The sequence below is a fragment of the Anoplophora glabripennis genome, unplaced genomic scaffold (assembly GCF_000390285.2).
Source record: "Anoplophora glabripennis isolate ALB-LARVAE unplaced genomic scaffold, Agla_2.0 scaffold691, whole genome shotgun sequence".
Lineage (NCBI taxonomy): Eukaryota > Metazoa > Arthropoda > Insecta > Coleoptera > Cerambycidae > Anoplophora > Anoplophora glabripennis.
The window spans coordinates 163,150-185,357 of record NW_019417023.1 but is presented as its reverse complement, the minus strand read 5'-3'; the positions used below and the strand labels follow the sequence as shown (position 1 = coordinate 185,357).

At 31.8% G+C, this 22,208-nt stretch overlaps 1 protein-coding gene across 2 annotated transcripts in view; it reads left to right on the top strand.

Annotated features, from left to right (window-relative positions):
• The window catches only part of LOC108911131 (O-acyltransferase like protein-like), a 46,118-nt gene that overhangs the window by 20,916 nt on the left and 2,994 nt on the right, over positions 1 to 22,208 (top strand). For both annotated transcript variants that reach the window (XM_023455808.1, XM_023455809.1), the window contains exons 4-10: positions 2,575 to 2,789; positions 4,873 to 4,958; positions 6,698 to 6,891; positions 8,483 to 8,655; positions 10,698 to 10,866; positions 10,914 to 11,107; positions 16,748 to 16,895. In XM_023455808.1, coding sequence (XP_023311576.1) covers positions 2,575 to 2,789; positions 4,873 to 4,958; positions 6,698 to 6,891; positions 8,483 to 8,655; positions 10,698 to 10,866; positions 10,914 to 11,107; positions 16,748 to 16,895 — 1,179 coding nt within the window. The remainder of the gene's footprint in view (positions 1 to 2,574; positions 2,790 to 4,872; positions 4,959 to 6,697; positions 6,892 to 8,482; positions 8,656 to 10,697; positions 10,867 to 10,913; positions 11,108 to 16,747; positions 16,896 to 22,208) is intronic.

The following is a 22,208-nucleotide window of genomic DNA, read 5'->3' as shown; positions in this document are numbered from 1 at the left end:
AAGAAAAAAATTTTTAAATATGTATGTGTCATAACAAACGTTCTTGGGTTTGATGAAGCCGAAGTAACCTGCTTTAGACATCTGAAAACAAATAAGGAATTTACACTTGCAGAAAATGATAAATGCTTGATTTCTCTATCAGACATAGAGCAAAAGTTGAAACAACCAACAGTTGTAAATACGGGGGACCGTCAAAAATATGTCTTTGAACATCCAGTAAACGTTATTGAACAAAAATAATGTGTTACACTTTAATTTCCGATTTATTCATTAATAAAATATAAAATAACATTATTTGTAATTTTATTTTATAGTTGCCTCGTATAAGCTCCCTACTTAGTGAATTTCAAAAGTTTATAACTTATAAAATTTTATTTGTAAAAAAGTTCTATGTTCAACATAGTAACATGTATCTAATGTAGTTTACCGCACTAGCCCCATATCATTTAATACGTAGTTATAATTCAAATAACCGCCAGGTTTGCTCTTGCCCCATGTCTCCGGGGCAAGTGCGTCCTACAGCCATCAAAAAATATATACGTTATGAAAAAAAATTGAATGACATTTATTACCAATATGATGCCTTGTTGCCAACAGACTAGGGCTTCGTCCCAAAGTAAAATATTTTCAACAATATGTTTATTTAGAGCTCTGCAGTCTGTTAATCTTATACTAATGTAAATTTGGGCAGCTCTTGCCCCACCTTACCTTATATTTATTATACATTTACAATAGTTACAACAATATTTAAGTAGGTATGAAAGTATCTAAGTATTATTCTTTCTATTTTCCTGTTCAATGTACGTTTGAAGGAGTGCTATCTTATTTTCTTCCAATTCTACAATTTTTCGTTGCAACGCCAGTCTTTCTTCTTTTCTTCTTTCTTTAGCATTTGTTACTTCCATTTTTTTCTTACAATAATCAATCTTAATATCCACTAGCTCTAGCATTTTCTTTTTCAACTTGTTATCAGCATTATCGTTTTCCGTTTTTTTGCGTTTTTTAATTTGAGACCTTGTATTATTTGCACTTGCCATGCTACTTTCGCTAGTAGCAAGTTCTATCACTGTAGAAGCATCCTCGGCATCGATATTAATTTGGTTGCTAGATGCAGTAGGCATTGAAGATTCATCATTTATATTTGTACTACTAAATGTGTGGCTGCAGCTAATAGATGGCTTTTCTCCCAAAACGTCATCAATCTTATCATAAAATAAAAATCTATTGGAACCTCTACCCGTACGTTTTTTCATATCTTTAATGTTTTTATATGTTCGGATTAAGTTTCTCCATTTTATTTCACACTTTGTTGCACTTCGCTGCAAACCCTGACTTAAAAGTTCATTGGAAATGTCCTCCCAAACACTTCTCCTTTTCTTTGCAATATTAAAGTTTTCTTTGTGGCTGTCATATGCTGCTATTAGAGCTAATGTTTCATTGTAAGACCATGGGCTTGTCTCATCATCACTAACAATAGAAATATTGTCAGATTTATTTATATTTCAGAGGTTTCAGCATAACCCTCTACTAAACCTTGTTTTGCTTGATGCAAAAGAGTTTGAGTAAATGTAACATCTAAAATTTTAATCATGTTTGTATTATTATATTATTACTTTTACCTCTTTACTTACCGTTTTCACATCTCCTAGCTTCCTCGTGACTCACGCGTAGTCTATATACAAACTGACTTTCGGCGTCATATAGTTCTATATTTTCCATTTTTCCCATATATTTATCACTGTGACCGGCAAAAACAATAAAACTAAAATGTCAATTTTAAAAAGTTAGGTTAAAGCAAACTGATTTGATTCAAATGATTGAACAAAATTTATGTACTTGAGGGGCAAGGGGAATTCACATTTCGAACACTTTTTGAGTTAGAGTGGGGGAACTGATTGTAAACGAAAAAACAACCTACTATTACGTCAAATCACTTTATGTTACTAAATTCAGTTCAATCACAACGAAAGAATACACGTAATATTTGTAGTTTTAATTAATACCTAATATAATTTGACATATCTAATGTTACAACTGTTCAAAGTTTTGTCCACCGACGTGTAAACACATTTGGGTCCGTCTTACCCATTTTCTACACAAATATTGTCTAGTTTCACCATAACGCAAATGTTGTCTTGCTTCACCATAACACAAATGCCTCACCATAATACAACTTTTGCCTTGCTTCACCCTAAATTAAAACGATATCCATCAACTCCGAGTTGCTATACACGTAAGCCATTTTTAAAACTTGAAAAACTAATATAAACACTATCGCAAAAACGTTTTAATACTAAAATCAGATTTCAGTATTCGGAATCGCCTGGGGCCACGTGGAGAAAGACCGCATTGCGTACCGCGCATAACGCGAATGACGCTAGAGACTGCAGTAGCCCAGCGATGTAAGGGTTGAAAATACTACAGCTTCAATAATTTTTTTTGTCGGAGACGAAGGATTTTACAAAAATTTTTACGATATTGATTCCATTTTTCATGATGCAACTATTCACATTTTTTTTGGATAAGTTGTGAATCTAAATTTCAAAATTGCTGATACATATATATTATTTCCAGGATTCTGTTAGTGATAAAAACAGCAATGACCGCAGTATTATTCATAGAGCTGTGTGTCTTTCAAACAGAGAAGTTCTTAGTTTGAATTCTATTAAAAAACTTTCTGAAATACGGATAAATGAGAAATTAAACGGAAATTTAACTGTAATGGTAGAGAACGCCGTTTGCACCGCAAAAGATAGTATTAAAATTTCCTTATATGACAAACTGTTACTGTAAGTTTTTAAATCTTAAAATATTCAGGTAAACTATATTTATAGATTTAAGAGAATGACTACCTACGTTGAGTTTCCAATAGGTCATTATTTTTGACGGTTTGAATATGTGGAGTACAAGCTGCCAATATTTTTGTTCATTTTACTAATAATGAGATTCGATACACTAGCATTTAGAGTGAGTGATAAATTTTTTACTCTATTTTAAAAGTATTATGTTAATAATTGTTATTTTAATCTTATCAAATAAAGTTAAACAATGATTGATATATTATTATGTCCAATTCCAGATTTTAATTGATGTGTTTTATTATTACATGAAGTGATAAGATGGAAATCTTAACATTATGAGTACTCAATAAGTATGTATGCCCTTATTTTAAGCTAAAATTGAATTTTATGAAGAGCGTTAACTGAACTCAGTTCGACACAGGTAGTCATTCTCATTGATGTATTTAATAGATGTTTAACATTTCACGGGACATATCGCTCTCTTATTCACAAGAAACTCTGAAGCTGCAGAAGCTTTCACCTAGGCTCGTTTGCAGGGTTATAATTGCGATATTATGATATCGCAAATCATCCTTGTATCGCGCCTGTTTGTGGAAGCCTTTCCAATTTCAGAATTCCTTATGAACAATACAAGAATATGTCTATTGGAACTAAAAGTCCAAACAACTAAATTGTTCACCCACTGACAACTGTAACAGAATTCTGCAAACCAAATTAAAAAAAAAACTCAGTATACGAAAAAAAGGCATGCTTGATCAAAGTTTTTGCTTGAAAAATGAATAAGAGTCACGTTGTCAAAAATTTAATTTTTTATACAGGGAAAAAGGTACTAAACAAAAATACGTCTTATTCAAGTGTAATTTTTAAATAATACGAACATAATTACAACAATTAAACTGAAAAAAGTACACAAACCAATATGATGAAGATTTAAAGCCATGTCTTTTTTGGTATCTTGCAAAATAAAGTATGTTTACTCTTACGCAAAATAACGTTTTTGTCTTTTTGTCCCACTTTGTACAACAAAATTGAAGTTTGTCATGGTGATTCGTATTTTCTAAACAAGTCAAAACTTTTAAAATTAAGAATTTTCATTAAACATCAAATAGTCTCCATCTTAAAATTAAAGTCCATCTAGAGGAAATCAACTAAAAACATAAGCACCAAACATAAACCTACACTGTATAGGTACTTTGCATAGGTTAACATTTTTAACAAAAGTGTAATTTTAATGACTGATTTAATGTGGTTTGGTTTTCTTTCTCTGGACATTTTTTTTTCTTTAGACGAAGAAGAGCTGTTTATATTTACATAAGTTAAGACAGTTTTCCACTAAACGGACAAAACAAAAACAAAACACAAACTTGTGTCGAATAAAACAGAACTGTAACTTTTCGTAAACTTTTTGAAGACTGGCGTGTTTTGCGACAGTTGGAGTTTTGTTTTTCGGGTCCCGCACGAAGGCGGTCACATCTAAAGGTTTCGACGTGTTTTGAAACTCAAGTCTGTTTTGTGGAAACGGTGTTGTGTTTTCTATTTAAGTGATCCAACCCTATATCTATGTTGGCGTTTTCTTCTTCTCAAAAACAATATTTTAACCATTAATGAATTATAGCTATTAAAAAATATATATGTTTACGGTTAAGGTGTTTACTTGGCTAGTATACAAACTAGCTAACTGACCAAGTAAACACTTTAACCGTACATATATACACTTACTTTTTTTCCAAGGACTTCAGTATAAACCAGCCATAACTAAGAATAAAAAAATCTTCTCTAAACATGTTGGTTGGTTATTGGAAAAATGTGTTCTGATTTCTTTGCGGCAACCGGTGGAAAAGGACCGAAAACAAAAACAAAACTCGAACAAAATATAGCCCGCTTGATGGAAACAAGAGTTTTGGGTTTGTTTCAGTTTTGTTTTTGTTTTTCAGGTTCTAGAAAACACAAACACGACATAAACTCAACTGTCCGTTTAGTGGAAAACCGCCATTACGTTACCCTTTTCACGAAACAGATTTATTTCTGAAACAATTTGTATTGTGTACTAATACATTAACCCACCTTTTAGATTTTTCTTCGTAGCATATTTATATTTAATTTTATATGCTACAATGTATGATAGATGGAAGAGGACAAATACACACGAAAGTACCAGTAAGTAAATATACACATTGGATTAAAGTATCGTATTTTGAAGTAATGTTAAATGTTAAATTATGGTTTCCAAATCACATACTCGTAAATAATATTCTAGAAATGCTCCACGCTTCCACGTCACATTTATCCCTGCTCTTTCACAAAATTGAAATCTTCCTTATGTCGTACACTTCGTCCGTGAACACAACAATACTAGTAAAATTTGGATTTTGCCTAAATCGTTGCAAAAACCAATTTGTGTAAATGACTCTTGCAACGGCCCACTTTGTCGCATGAACTTGAACCGACAGCTTTCTTACACTATTAGAGGGATTTTCAGCAATCTCATCCAGAATTTCCTCCTCTAACTGAGGCTTCCTTGCTCTTCTTGGAGGCCCTTCACCACAATGCAGCAAAAAACTTCCTAAAATGGATTAGCAAAAGATTAGCTAATTTTAGCATTTTTTATTTCTTTTGACTCTTTACCTCTTTCTCGTAAGCTACGCTCAACCCTTTCAAAAGTTCTTCTTTGCAGTAAACGTCGATTTGGAAATGTTTGGAAATGTATCAGAATAATTTCTTCTTGCGTCAACACAACTGCCGAGTGCTTGTCCACAAATAATATACATGTCAGCATATTCGTTATAGGAATAATGATCCAGCATTTAGTCTTGTGTACTAAATCAATCAGACAGTTTTAACAAGTGTTATCAATAACACACTATTAACGACATAAAAACGACAGGAGTTTTATTGCAGTATGCTGATTTATTATTTCAATGACGTGTTGACGTACAAAAACTTCATTTTTTCGAAAACAACTAATTTTATCGAAACAAATATGGAGTACCTTTTTAAAGAGGAACGACCAAAGTATTTAAAAATTCACTTATCAGCTCTATAAAATGACACCTGACAAAATTTTGTCCCAACCAGTGTGGTGGCAAGTCCGTTCCGGACTTCCCCGACAGTGTAAAATTTCTACTGCAGTATAAGTTTAGTGCCTCTATGGCCTACATAAAATTTTAAAATAATTAAATTATACACGTCGGTTTAAAAGATAGAGCCGAATGGGTAAATCGTTGGGTAACCTTTGGGGCTCTGTATCTCCGTTAAGTTTTAGGAATTTTTTATGACAAACTAGTATTATTTTGACCTTCCCTATACACTGCCACATGCTTATCAGACACCTGGTATATTGAATCATTTCTCTTATATTAATGAAACAATATGCACCTCTATTATGATCGATCTTATTTTGCCATCAGATGTACAGTATTTTCTTTAGTCATATACATATTATTAATCTCTCATTACATTATGTAGAACGCCTATGCTTTTTCAAAATTTGTTAATGTCTACATTGTTGACACTTTATCAAGATTTCTATGAATGGTCAACGTAATTATTAGTCAGTTATTTTTTTATGAATGGTCAACGTAATTATTAGTCAGTTATTTTTTTAATTTAAGCTACTGATAAATATTTCTGGACTATTCGTTAACATAATTATTATAACTGCTTTTATAGAACGTGGACTCACCTGATTAGAATGTATTTCAGTTTTATATAAAAAAAAAAATTCGTATTTAAAGCCTAAATATTTGACTTTCTTCAAATATGTGGCCACCGACAAATAATTGAAAATTATAATTAAAATAGGTTGTAACAGAAAAGTGATAAACTGCAAAAACTAAATAGAAAATAAAACATTTAAAATAACAGAGATATATTCCTAATCATCTACTATTTTACAGAAAATAAATTTATGATGGCACTATCATTAACCTCAAACTGGAGAAAAATATGTAATATTGAAGGAAATGAAGATTATAACAAATTAAAATCAATCCAAGGAATTCGATTTTACAACATGTTATTAATTATCGCAGTTCACTCATTGCTGAGTTATAATATAATTTACCTCTCGAATCCTAATGACCTTGAAAGAGTAAGTGCAATCAAATAATTAACATTAAAATGTATGCGATAATACGAGCTTTCTAGAAATTCAAATTAATTATAATATTTGTTTTTAAATTTAGTACTATGTAATTTTGATAAAATTTTTGTAAATATTTATGTATAAATAACTAAATACAGGAAATACTTCATATATGAATTCTACTACTGATTTTAAGCAAAAATGATTCTATTCACTTTTCCCGAATTCCCAATAGTTCTTGAAATATCGGAGTTTGAACTCCAGATCGTATGGGTAATTGTTAAAGAGTAAATCACATTATTGCGACGCAATTTAATAATTAGCAATTTGGCTGGGATTAGAAAAAAAATGTTGATTGTCAATTCCTTAATAGTCATCATTGACAATTCCTTTTTTAATTTTTGCTTGATTTATGTTAAAATCATGCCTTTAGTTTATTCAAATGAAAGATACGCAGACATAATTTTCGAGAATGGATATGCAACAGTGGGAATATCAACGACGATATCCAAACCGAAGCGTCTTCTAGAAAAGCAAACGTTCAATAGAATCGACTTGTGAAAGAGAAGTTATGCAAAAAAACAATGCTGCAGAAGTGATTGAGTTTGTAGAAAATGATCCTGGTACTAATGCGAGAAGAATTTCTATACTTATTTGACAAAGTAGGACGACTGTGCAAGATCAACCGGTACAAGAACACGGATCCCCCCCAAAAAGATGGTTGAGCAATCATCTGAGTACTCTTTCAAGAACCCTTTTCTGTGAAGCTACATTTACAAGAGATGGAATCAACAATTTCCACAACGATCATGTGTGGGCAATCGAAAACCCTCATGCTATTGGAGAAACCCATTTTCAGAGAAGATTCACCGTAAAAGTTTGGACTGGAATAATTAATAATGAAGTTATCGGATCACATTCATTCGACGGAAATTTGAACAGATGTACCGGTTTTTTTGGAGAACGAGAGTACTAGAGCTATTCTACTTCGGGGCATTCCTCTTCAAATCAGAAGGACGATGTTCTTTTTACATGATAGTGCTCCGTCCCACTATGGAAGAGGTGTCACCTATTTCCTCAGTGAAAAGTATCCAAATCGATGAATAGGTCGTGGTGGTCCCATTGTTTGGCAACCGCGATCTCCGGATCTCAACCATGTGGGAACATGCGAAGTCACTTACTTATTCAATGGGAAATCCTAAGTTGCAGAGACCAACTCATTGAGAAGATTCTTACAGCGTTTAATGAGGTGAAAAACAATATGTGAAAACCACTACAACTGGGAAAGTAAGCTTCGACAGAGGATTGAGTTATATGCACTGTCATTACGCTTTTATTAAAATAAACCACAATTTTTTCTAAGCTCTCTAGTCGTAACAATGTAATTTACTCTTTAGCAACTACCCATACGACCTGTCAATAGAATCATTTTTCTTTCAAATTAGTCACAGAATTCATACACAAAGTATCTTGGATACCTCGGTGGCCACCCTGTATAATAGTGCTAATATGTGTTGGTTCGATATTGAAAATTATAAATAACCACCATAACTTTAATGTTTTTCATTTTAATGTTTGACTTTAATAATCATTTCAGTTTTACAGTACTACCGTAGTGCAAGTTTTATGTACTTTAAGCTTTTTTTTGGTTCAAACATTTTTCCTGATATCTTCATGGATTGTGACTTTTCAATTATACAATATTCATAGAAACCATGGGGAGTTCACTGTTAAACAAGCCTTTATCCTCATCATTAATAGGTTCTTTAGGTGAGACCCAGAATTAATGGTAAGGGAATGTTTATTGTTAATTGTTGATGTGTTCATGAATTAAGGAGAGAACGCATTAGGCGGTCGCAGTCCCGTCCCGTCGCGGTCCGTTCTGGGCTGAGCTGATCGCGGTCTTTTTTAAAAACGAACGCATTAGGCGTTCGCGGTCCCGTCCCGTCCCGTCGCATCGCGATCCGTTCTGGGCTGAGCTGATCGCCTGATGTGACGGATTTTGTAATATAAAGACCGCGATCAGCTAGGCCCAGAACGGATCGCGGTCTTTATATTAAAAAATCCATCACATTTGACAATTGCACACTATCGCGCTCTCCTTTAAATAGTTGCAGTAGTGTTTTAGTGGTGAAAATGAGTTCTATGGAAACGGTGTTTTTATCAGCAGAAAAATATATTTAGGGGATGAAATACACTCAAAATTCGCCCCCAAAAACAGTTTTTTCTAAATATCTGGGGTTCTAAGCAATATTTTGAATAGACGCAGAATTTCCAGAAGTGGAAATTACTTCTTATAAAAAGCAAATGTTTCACAAGTGATTCCCTGTTAGGGGATTGCTACCCTTATTTTTTATTTCAGAAAAATTAAATTTCAAACATTTTTTATATATAGGTACAAAATTTATATATGCCAAAAAGAATTAAAATTATGATTTATGTAAATAAATTGACAAAATTCATACTCACCGAATGCAAACGACACTGGACGAATTCGAATTCGATACCCTGCTGAAGCAGCTGGCTAATGCAAAAGAAACTCGAGCACTCGCACTGTATTCGAATTGAATGTTTAGGTGAGGTGGCCATATCCCTGGCCGAGAAATGGTGAAATTTCTGGCATTTTTAGGTACTGAAATCTTGAAAAGTAAAACGTGTAGAACAAAAGTAAGCACAAAAATAAAATCCTTGATGTTTTGTTTATTCATTGTTACCATTTAAATTTACCCAAATAAAATAATAACTAAAAAAAAGCGTTTGTAAAACATGCGTTTGCTGTTATTCTAACCCCACATTTTAAGAATTATTTTCACGTACTTATAAATAAAAGTAAACAATTTTATATGTAGGACTAAGCAAGTAAATGTTATAAGAATATTTACATGTGGAATTATATATAAAAAAGTTAGTATTTTCGTAGATTTCAGTACCTAAAACCTTGATGGTTTGATCGTTTTTTGCACCTGTTTATTCGTTTTACTGCGGCGTCTTTGAAAATACTCAGGTGGCATGACATAACATTCCTATTATTTGATAAGCTTTAGATTATTCAGTTATTAAATGTTTGAAATTATTTGTCTTTGCGGAAAACACTATTTAAAGAATATGGGGCCCTTAATAATGAATGAACAGAGAAATTTGATTTACCTACCTATTATTAGAAGTGTTCACCTAGAAGTCTCGAATTAAATAAATTAATGAATAGAATAAAGCCAATCATAGCTTAGGTTACATGGAAGCTAACTTTTATTATCTTTGAAATAAAAATGTGTTTAGGTAAGTAATAAACTAAAATCACGATTATCAGTAAAATAAAAAATATTTTAATACAAATGTAAGTGAAGTTACATAATGTAATAACAGGTGCAAATTACAATCATAAAAAAGAAGTACATATGTACTTAAATGTATATATATATATAATATGATTTAGGTTTATTTATCTATGCATAAACCCTTGCCGCATTCATATGAGATATGAGTGCAAAGTGAAAAGCTATTCGATTCTGAATTTTCTCGATTCTGCCCATCACTATCCTCAAATAGTAACACACGGTATATCATATGCAAGAAATGTTAAGATCCAAAAGAAGTTTAGCATAATGTTGTTGTAAATTTAATAATTACAATCAAATATTAATTTCAGTGTTTTCCAAAATGCAGATTAACTTTTCTTCGGCCGCAACGGATTGCTAGATTTATTTTTCTAACGACAAGGTATACAATTGTTCACAAAATAAAATCAATAACACGATTTTGTTCAAACTAAATGTAGCCACAAATAGTATTTGTATACCCTATTATTTTTTCAGAATTGGGGTATCTTCGACCATAGTGTTGCTTTCAGTAAAATCTTCTTGGAATAGATTACTTGATGGACCTATTACTTTTGATAACATCTACTTGTCTCAAAAAGCGTGTAAACAGAACTGGTGGCAAACTTTTTTCTTCATAAATAACTATTTATATATTGGAGAGATAGTAAGTATCTTTCCAGTCCATTGTCTATTTCTAATGTATTTTTACAGTGTAATCCAAGTTCGTGGTATTTGTCAGTGGATTTTCAGATGTACATAGTGACAATAGTCATCATTTATTTAATTCTCAAGTTTAAACTCGATGAGTTTAAAGTGATTAGCTTCCTAACACTTTTTTCCTGTTTCCTTTATGGATTAATTATATACGTTAATAATATGAACGTGCTTTGTAGGACAAATTACAAGTAAGTACTTTGCAGAATAATTCAGTATTTATATTCCTGTATCTATTCTTTAATTAATATTAACCAAATCTTGGTGATCGCATTTACCCGTAACATCAAATACAATTTCCATATTCTATAATGAATATAGTACCGACTATTTTTGATTAGTGATGGGATCACACTACCTGTGATTTAATCGCTGATATTACAAAATTACGGATCACGACTGTTATAGTTCTTCCGAAGTCAGTTGAACATGCTTAAAAAAAACGAGCAATCAAATTTAATGAGTTTCATGGGCGTCTCTAAACAAGTTTTCTGCTAAACGTAGAAAATTATAATAATTTGTATATAATGTGTAGAAAATTTCTATTATATGCTCATTTGACCAACAACATATTTTAATTATTTATGGCCTCAAACAATTTTATTATATTGATGGTAAATTTCGTTTTATTCCATTTCAAAAGGTCTCCAAAATGCCATGTTGTAATAATATTAGTAAACCAAATATCCCTCTTATTTTTCCCTTTCGCAATTGTAATGTGAATGATTAATAGAAGGCCTATAATAAATTATCTGAATCACACCAAATTCCGCATTCCCGCACTGCACTGCTAGGCGACTAGTCGACAACTGAATTTTGACAACGCAATGGACCAGAGAAACAGTGCGCATTGCTCTTTGCCCGCAAGATCAATCTTCAACTGAGCGTATACATTTCCACCACCTGCACTTTTCGTTCAACCAGATCTGTATATGGGTATGACTAAATAAATGTGGGAACAAGTTTTTCAAATATTTCAATGCCGAATTGCTGCTTAGCGACCGAGCTTGGTACATATCTTGAAGATATTGGTTCTTCAATTGACTTCGGAAAAACTATACTAACTTCCTACCAAAACCGTGACCTAATCACAGTTTAGTATGGAACGGAATGAATATTTGATACTTGAATGTGAATGCGCGAGAATGAGTTATATGATCATCTACCTAATCTATGGTCTGTGGGTGTGATGTGATGTGATAATGTGATACGATAACGAATAACGATGATAGTAACGTCACATCACGTCACAAGTGACAACTCACAACATGTGTATTGCTTATACTGGAGGTTGGAGCTGGTAAACCGTGATCACGTCACGGTTTAAAATCACTGAAATTAAAAAATCGCATTCACGAATCACGTTGATATCGAAAAATCACGATATCGTCCATCACTATTTTTGATATCACAATGTTGTTTCACCATTACTACATTAATTCATTAATATTCAGTGCTCTGAAATCTGAAGATTCTAAAATTATATACACAAAATGGCAAAATATAGAGTTATTTAATTCTCTATCATGTACCTACAGAGTCTTCATAAATGATTACAAGCCACGTGACCAGTAATTTTGTTTAGAACATTAGTTTTATTTTCTTCAGGTTGATAATGAAATTTCTATAAAATTAAAAGATCAAGATTATACAATCTTGTTTTAATATTAAAACACAACAGTCTGTTTCACCAGCCAGTGATTGATGTAATTTTTCACGAAATTCTATTCAACCAATCAGCGATCGCGTTATCTCGAGCGTAGACCCAACAGTTTGTAATTGTTCATTGTAAACGAATGAATGATACGAATCTTGGTGACATGACGTTAAGATTTAGCAATTTTTAGGTCACAGCACCGTGCAATGTTCAGTTGCCCAAGCTCTCAGGTCACGTGGCTTGTAATCATTTATGAAGACTTTTTTTATGTTTAGTATGTTTAGTAAATTAAAATATGCAATTTCTGTACATTCAATACAGTACATGTCTACATCAATCGACTGGAAAACATACAACATTTTTGTGCTTATAAAATCTGCGCAAATGTTGCAGATAGTGATTATTTTGCGAGTTGTAGTTATTGTCGCTTGTAAATAGATAACCGTTATACTAAATACTAAATGGCACAGACTGACTGACATATACTCGTAAATGTACGAAAAGTTTTGTTACCTCGACTACCGCTAATTGTACAGGGTGTTCGAAAATAGTTGATGAAAATCAAACGGTGGATTCTTCAGCCGATTTTAAAGTGATGTGTTGTGTATATTTTTGTTCTAGGAAACTACAATCCTTTAAAACTGGGTTATGAAATCAAGTTTCCATGGCTTTTTCAAAATCAGCTCTAATAAAAACATTTTTTTCATGGATGCAGTACTGTTACAATGTCGTTTTCCTTACCTATTCCACTAGTTGTTGCGTCATAGTAAGGGATGAAATAATACACCCATTATACAGGGTGTCCCAAACTCGACGCCCCAATAATATTACAGCGTAACGAAAAATGTTACTGAAAATTTGATGTATGGAGTTCAAGCGGCTTGAATTGAAGTGCATTTTGCACCAAAAATTAAAGTTTTAAATTATTTCGAAAATTGTGTTGATGACGTCATGATTTTTTTTCCAGGAACATCGACGGGCAGTGTGGCGAAGTAGTGAAAAATTAAGTGTTTAATTATTAATTAGCAGGTAATTATTCTCTACGTACTTAGTTGTTAACTGTTCTATGAAATCTTATGATTGTGATGATTATAGACGTTTCATGATAATAATTCTGTATATGTTTAGCCTTCATTGTCTTATGCTCAGGGGCGTATATTTTTCTAACGTAAAATTTTTACAATTATTATTAAAGATTGCTCATAATTTATTACATGTTAAAATATGTATATATTGTCGTGACTGCCCGGATATTGCAATAATCTTTGTTTCACATTTAACTTGTTTTATCATGATTACGTTGTTCTTTGATTTCTTGTGCTCACTTTATGTCATACGCATGTAAGGCTTTGTTGAATATACTAACATTTTCGCCCGTGAGGAATGAATCTGTAAAAAGAATAATTGAATACAAAAAAAGAATTGCTCTGGATTGCCTCCCGTATGGGACTCCAGTACCTTACCTACTTATTATTATTATTATTGTTGTTATTATTGTTGTTGTTCTTCCGAAATCTCAACTATAGCTGGATTGCCTCCCGTATGGGACTCCTGTACCTTACCTATTTATTATTATTATTATTGTTGTTATTATTGTTGTTGTTCTTACGATATTTCAACTGTAGCTGGATTGCCTCCCGTATGGGACTCCAGTACCTTACCTATTATTATTGTTATTATTGTTATTATTATTGTTGTTATTATTGTTGTTGTTGTTGTTATTATTACTATATCCTCTTCAGTTTTACTTGGAAGTGTATATGTCTAATTTGAGTGAGATGACATTTAGTGAGACATTAAATAAGTCAGGTCTTATTTATCATTAGCAAAGGTTCTTAATTTATGTCTTTTGTTAGCGGTTGTTTTGTATTTATATTTGGGTAGTTAGAGCAACGATCGTGGGTTTCTCTGCCATGCTCTTTCCCCACAGGAGCTCTAAGTGAGCCTGGCACTCTCATTTCATCATGTTAAATGGTTGTTAATGTTTTTGCTGTTCTTTCTATTTGTCACATGTTTAATTTGAAGACTGATGTACGTAAATAATAAAGTTAGGTGTATTTACTCTGCTTTTGATTTATAACATTAAAACATACTTCCCCTGTTTAAAGTTAGTAGCCAACGCCGTCCGGTCAATAAAAAAAGAGATGTATACAACGTAGGTATTCCTTATGACGATCACATACTTTTAGCCACAACTACGTATTTATATTTTTGTCGATCGAACCCGGGGTTGTTATACTACAATATTTTTCCGATAAACTTTTATTCCAAAAATTGTTCTCAATCTATTTTCCAAGCCGATGAAAGCCGTTTTGTTTGCCAAATAAAAAAATAAACATTATTGGTCCATTGAGAAACCATACTTTGTTCATCCTATACAAAATCAAGGACATTTTGGTGTGAATGTGAGGTGTGGTGTCATTGGATGTCATCTGATAGGACCATACTTTTATGAAGGTGTGTTGAATAATATAGAATACTTGCGTTTCTTGCCAGAAGAACTCCCAGCACTTCTCGAAATCATCTCATAAAGCGTTTATTGTGCAGGATTATTTAACTACTGATTTCGAGAAACAATGGATTGGAATAAATGAATCCATAAAATGGCCTGGAAAATCTCCCGACATGACTCCTTTGGACTTTTTTTATGGGGTTTCCTTAAAAATAGTTTATAAAAGTATGTCACGTAATATAGAATATTTAAAAGAAAAAATTCCTGTGAAGAGCTTACTCCTAATATCCTGAGGAATGCAATTATAAAAGGAGTTAGGCGTCGGTTAGATTTATGTTTAGGTACAGAGGGTGGACATATAGAAAATATGTTACCTATAATAATTTTGGTTATATATGTAAAATACTTCTTGTTTTTTGTTCTACCTTTATTATTTTTGTTTTCGTTCTTACATGTTCAGTATTTAAATATGTATTTGATATTACCATTTCAAGGACTCCTAGCAACTTGCATCTTTAACAGTATAATAGCAAGCCTTGTATGAACGCTTTCAACGGCCTTCTACTATTAACGAAGTAGTAAATTCTAAAATAATAATTATAAATCGTTTGTAATTATTATCACAGACAAAATAGGTATGGCGATAAGCTATATTGTCTGTGTTATTATTTTGACTTCTGATCATAACATTTAATGAAAACAGAGAAAAATTTTTTAAATAAAAGTTTATCGGAAAAATATGTTCTTTTTAAATATGGAAAAACGCAGGTATGTTCCTGGAAAAAATATTTCTTGACGTCATCAACACAATTTTCAAAATATCTAAAACTTTAGTTTTTGGTTCAAAATGCACTTCAGTCCATGCCGCTGAAACACTATTCTTCAAATTTACAGTAACATATTTCGTTACCCTCTAATATCATTGGGGCGAACACCCTGTACATTTATTATCAGAATTTTTAAGTACTTAAAAATTGTGAAGAAAAGAAAATTGTTTTGGATAGCCATCTTTAAAACAAAATTTTTGATGTAAACTACCGCCTTCATCGACCGAAGAATCCGCTGCTTCATTTTCTTCATTTATTTTTCCACCCAAATTGTTCTCCAAAAGTATATTATCATTAATAAAATAATTATAATAAAGCTTTTTGGGACTATTTGGAAAGAACAAAAAAATTGTGTCGACTTTAGCGCCATCTAACAGTTAAATTAATCAACTTTAGGTAGAAATAGGTTTAAAGGTAACATTTGGAAGTAAGAGATAGTTCAATTCGTTTAACTGATCTCATGACTATGGTGGTTTGGTATATCGGGAATATAGATGCACCATGTATATATGTACATCGTGAGCCATAATTAGATTTAAAAAAATGTTACCAATGCTTCGTCTGCACAAAATAATTATCTAGTATAGTACCAAAATTATTCATTAAAAAGATATGTATTCAAAAAAATTTATTTAATTCCCTGTTTTTACATAATTGCGTCACTCCTTAAAATATTTCAATGAACTCTAAAGAAATTCGTTGAAGACAAATACACTTTATTTTTTTTTACGCCTAATAAGTACTATAATTCACACTGTATACAATACTTTTACAAGAATTGATGTGGGTATCAGAAATTAAAATTATGGAAATTGCATATAATTCACTCATTACAATTCACTAAATTCACTCTCAAAATGGTAACATTATAATATTGTTTTAATTTATTCAACAGTACTCTGAGAAATTATGTGTTGACACAATTAGAATCATTCAGGATTATATATCAATCAACATATTGTAACTGGACTACAAGCTTAATAGGTATATCGCTAGGAATTTCGTATACGAAGTACAGGAATTTCAATTTCATCAGTAACAAAGTAAGTATGTCTATATGTCTATTAAATAATATATGTTTTTCCATGATTTATGTAAATATTGCCTAGTGTCTTTTTCTAAAATGTAGATGCTTCAGTGGCGGAGATGCAGGGTATCGGTGGCATATTTTACTAAATAAAATACATAGTACGCTACTGCTTTACGGTAACAATCATGATATTTTCGGATTCGTACTTCAATTTTGTACAAGGCCTCGGATTTTGGACAATGTGTACCTAAATAGATGTGCCAGTTTCAAATTATTTCCCTTACTAGTTTTTAAATTATTTAAAGAATTAAAAATATTTTTTAAGTCTAACACCCTGTATCTTTTTAACGAAGCATCCTAGATAAAAATTTTATACGAGATGTTTCATTTTTGGTCACCTTTTGTAAATCACCGCATAAACTTTTTTCCTGGAGAATGCGATATTCGAGATACAGTTTACAAAAAATATATATTTTCTGTCATATCAATCTTTCTTGGTGTTTTTCAATAGTAGCAGCTGTTTAGGAGATATTTGGGCTTGTTTTTACGTTACTAAATTTTTCTAATAAATCAAGACGAAATTTGACGAAATATTAGCCTCGTGGTTTTAACCAGTGCTAGTGACGTGCTACTAAAGCAGTCCTCAACATTTCCCATTGGCGGTTTTTTGTAGAAATAATTTTATTTCTGGAAAAAATATGAAACTAAAATCCTTACGCATTCATACACTTTTAACATTTTCTAATCAGGCTAGTTATATGGGAACTTATCTACATGACTTTCTTCAAGGAGATTACAATTTTCCTTTATCGTTTACCAAAATTATTACCAATATTCCTAAACCCAAGAAAGTTAGCAGGTTCAGGAATAAAGAAACGAAGCTAGTTAACATACTAAAACGAGATCATCGTAAAACTTACTAACTGATTATGCAGACAAAAGAATCAATTTTTGCAGATAGATTTTAAACAAATATAAGTGTGTACAGGGTGACTATATTTTGACCCCCATTTTGTTTTTTGCGTTATAAAAAAAATGTGAAATTCGAAACTTGCACGATTTTTTATGAATTTTTCGAAAATGATAGTAGAAAAACAAATGAAGTCCAAACAAAATGGCCGCAGATGTAACTTTGTTAATATAAATGGAACACCCTGTATATTTTTACATATTTGGATAGAACTCTCTCTGTCGAGCATAGTCATATAGGGTTTGTTGGGTCCATCTCTAACAATAAGCGAGATACTATTAAAAAAGGATAAGTTTTTTTATTAAGAAAATAAGTTATCTTGTAATTAATTGTTAGACCTCTTTCAGGCATTTCTGCCTTTTTTCCAATTACGTTAGGATTTATAGATTTAGTTATAATATATTTTGACATAACAAACATTGATATGGTCCAAAATGCATATAGTTATTTTAACTAAATCGCACTAATTAAGCCGTGAGTGGCTAATTATTACTTATGTTATATGGTAGGCCTTGAGAGTGACAGGTAATGCTATTTAATTAAAATGGGTTACACAGAAATAGAAAATTGAAATATTATATCAATTAAAATAGAGTAAAGATCTTCTCCATACTCTATTTTAATTCCTAATAATATTTCTACTTCTGTGTAACCTATTTTAATTAAATGATAATACAAACTGTCAATCAATAACAATGTTATCATGACATTACCTGTCACTGTAACGGCCTACCATATAACATTGTTCATGAGTGTCTCAAGGCCTAATTAGTGAGATCTAGTTAGAATACCTATACGCATTTCAATACCATATCAATGTCCGATTTGTCAAAATATATTTCAATTAAATCTGTAAATCCTTACATAATTGGAAAAAAGGCAGAAGTGCTTGAAAGAGGTCTAACAATTACAAGATCTCTTTTATTTTCTTAATAAAAAACATTCTCTTCTTTTTTTAATAGTATCTCGCTTATTGTTAGAGAAGGAGCCGACACTATATGATTATGCTCGACAGGGAACAATCTATCCAAATATGAAAAAATATACAGGGTGTTCCATTTAAATTAACAAAGTTAACATCCGCGGCCATTTTGTTTGGACTTCATTTGTTTTTCTATTATCATTTTCGAAAAATTTATAAAAAATTCTTGTAATTTACATTATTTTATAACTCTTAAAATAAGAAAGTTAAAGGGGGGGGGATCAAAATATAGTGAATCACCCTGTACAACTTGTGGACTAAATTTGCGCATTATGGTCAGCAAATAAATTACCTCTTCAACGGCTGCTGCTATTTAAAAACACCAGGAAACATTTTTCATTCTTCTAACGTAACAGAAGCTTAATTTAACAATATTTCTACAAAAAAACCGCCAGTGGTGTGTCTTTTTTTGTGAAAATGGGGCGGCACCTTCAGTTGCACCACACTGGTTACAGCCACGAGGTTGTTATTATATTGCATTTAATAAGGTCCAGTTAAGTGAATACGCTATAGTAAATTTCATTGAATTCCGTCAGCGCATTATAACAGAAAGGACATATGTATATATGTTTTTAATTTTAACACACTTTATCACGAAAACGGCGCACAGTGTGCCCATTTGGGCAAAATTCTGCCGACAGTGCAAGACTAAACCGATTTTCATGAAAATTTTTTTGCATGTTTGTTATTTCTTGAAAAATGACCTATGGGTGCGATAAATTTAATTTGTGACCTTTTGATCTTGATAAAATTTGAATTCGTGGGACACCCAGTATGTTGTGCATAAAATACGTTTTTAAAATAACTTCACAGACATTTTGGACCACACAATGCTCACGAAAAAGTTTTTTTCTGAATTCTTATTATCTTTGTGACTTCAAGCCATTTCATCAAGGTCATTTGAAGGTCAAAGGGGTATTTTATAGCCATTAGTGTGAGAAAGTAAACTTACTCCCTTGTTATTCATAATACAGAAAAAAGTTTATATAAAAGTTGCACAAAATCAAAAAACCTGAAGTACAAAATTAATTTGAAACATACAGGGCGATGAGTAAAAACGACACACGCCAAATATTCCATTTTTAAATTGGTACACCCTATATATTTTTAAACATATGGATTTCTAAGAACATTCTATATATGGCAATATAAACAGTTTAACATTTTAGTGCGGGGCTGCCAAGTTATGTAGAAAATTCTTCGAATTTAAGAAAAAATATGACCTCAAAGAAGTTGTATTCAACTACTAACACTTGGAGCAAAAATATTTCACAGAGTTATAGTCAAATGTTAAGCAAATACTCCTGTATTAGCTAATATCGATATTTTATACAGGGCATTTTTTATAATACGATCATTTTAAGACAGTTCAAACTTGATTTTCTAAAATTTTTCAAATGGAACACCCTACATTTTATTGTTCTATTTTATTCACATATCAGTCCACTTCATACTTAAGTATGTTCTACACCTAAAGTTGTTAATTTTTAAGATATAGCAACATTTCTGGAAAAACCTAATTTTTTATTATTTTCGGTCGCACGAAATTTCTTTGGAAAAAAACTATCACATTGTGTCAACTTGTCAGTTCATAATTTATCATTCCATTTTGAGTTAATTTTATTGCCAGATATAGAATTTTCTCGGAAATCCATATGTTTAAAAATATATAGGGTGTTCCATTTAATTAATGTATTAAATGTATGTATTAAATTAATTTTGTAGTTTAGCTTTCTTCATTCTGTATAATTTTTATATAAAGTTTTTTTTATGTATTATGAGTAACAAGGGAGTTATTTTACTTTCTCACACTAATGGCCCACCATGTATATATGTATATGTTGAGGTAAGAACGTAGAGTAGCAGCTGGCTGAATATACTCATATCGTTTCATAATAATTTTTGATGAATTCAAACCTTATCTTATGAATATACAGTATTTGGCCTATAAAATACGCCTTTGACCTTCAAATGACGATCTGCAAAACAATCTTTTGACCTTCAGCAATTGGTGTAATAACAATAGATTACCCTTAAATGCATCCAAATGTAGAGTAATGTCTTTTTATGGCTTATTAAATCCAATTTTATTTAATTACATGCTTGACGATTGTGTGCTCGAGAGGCCTGATTTTGTAAAGGATCTGGGAATTAATTTTGATTCAAAACTTAGGTTTGCGCGTCATATGGAGGACTGCATATCTCGGGCCTATAAGAACTTGGGGTTTATTCTGCGCAATGCAAGGGATTTTAAAGAGTCTACATCGCTTAGATTATTGTATATAACTTTCATTAGATCTAAACTTGAATGTGGCTCGGTCATATGGAGTCCGATCTACGAAATTCAGATTTCCGCGATGGAAATGGTTCAAAGAAGATTTTTCAAGTCGGCAGCATTTATATTGGACGGTGTTTATCCTGCGCGAGGGACACAACAGGCTATATTTTATAACCGTTTCGAATTGCAAAGCCTAATTAGGCGTCAAATGTGTTGTGTACGGCTTCTCTTTAAGATTGTACATTATTTAGTTGTTTCCGATGCTTTGCTGGCGTATTTGAATTTTAGGGTGCCTAGGCTTAACAATCGATTTAGCAATGCATTCCTTATACCTCAAGCCCGTACCAATGTTTTGTTAAAATCTCCATTGTATCAAATGATATATAATTATCGTGCCGTTGAAAATGTTTTGGACATATTTTCATGCACACTTGCTTATGTGAAGCGCTGTTTTTTGTAGCTTTTCTTGCTTCTTGCGTTTGACCTATTCCTTTTTAAGTTTGTATGATTTATACTTTTGTCATATAGGTGTCGAGTTTTAATTGTGTGTTTTTCTTTTTTTTTAAATGTAGTTATTTATCTTTTTGTTTTGTGTTTTTTATCATAGTTTTACTTATCCTGTAATTGGGCTTTTGTCCCGTTGGATATTTTATTGTAATTAATAAATAAATAAATAAATAAATAAATGACCTTGGTGATATGGCTTGAAGTCACAAAGATAACAAGAACTCAGAAAAAAACTTTGAACAATTTTTCGAGAGCATTGTATGGTCCAAAATGTCTGTGAAGTTATTTTTAAAACGTATTTTATGCACAACAGGCTGGGTGTCCCACGAATTCGAATTTTATCAAGGTCAACAGGTCATAAATTAAATTTATCGCACCCATCGGTCATTTTTCAAGGTATAACATCAAAAATATTTTCATGAAAATCGGTTTATTCTTGTACTGTCGGCAGAATTTTGTCCAAATGGGCACACTGTGCGGCGTCCCTCAGGAAAACGCTTATAGAGCAAATTCTACTTATTTTTTGCAATTGATCTATTCCTACACTTTCTGTATTAAAAGTGAAATCACTCTGAATACTTTAATAAAT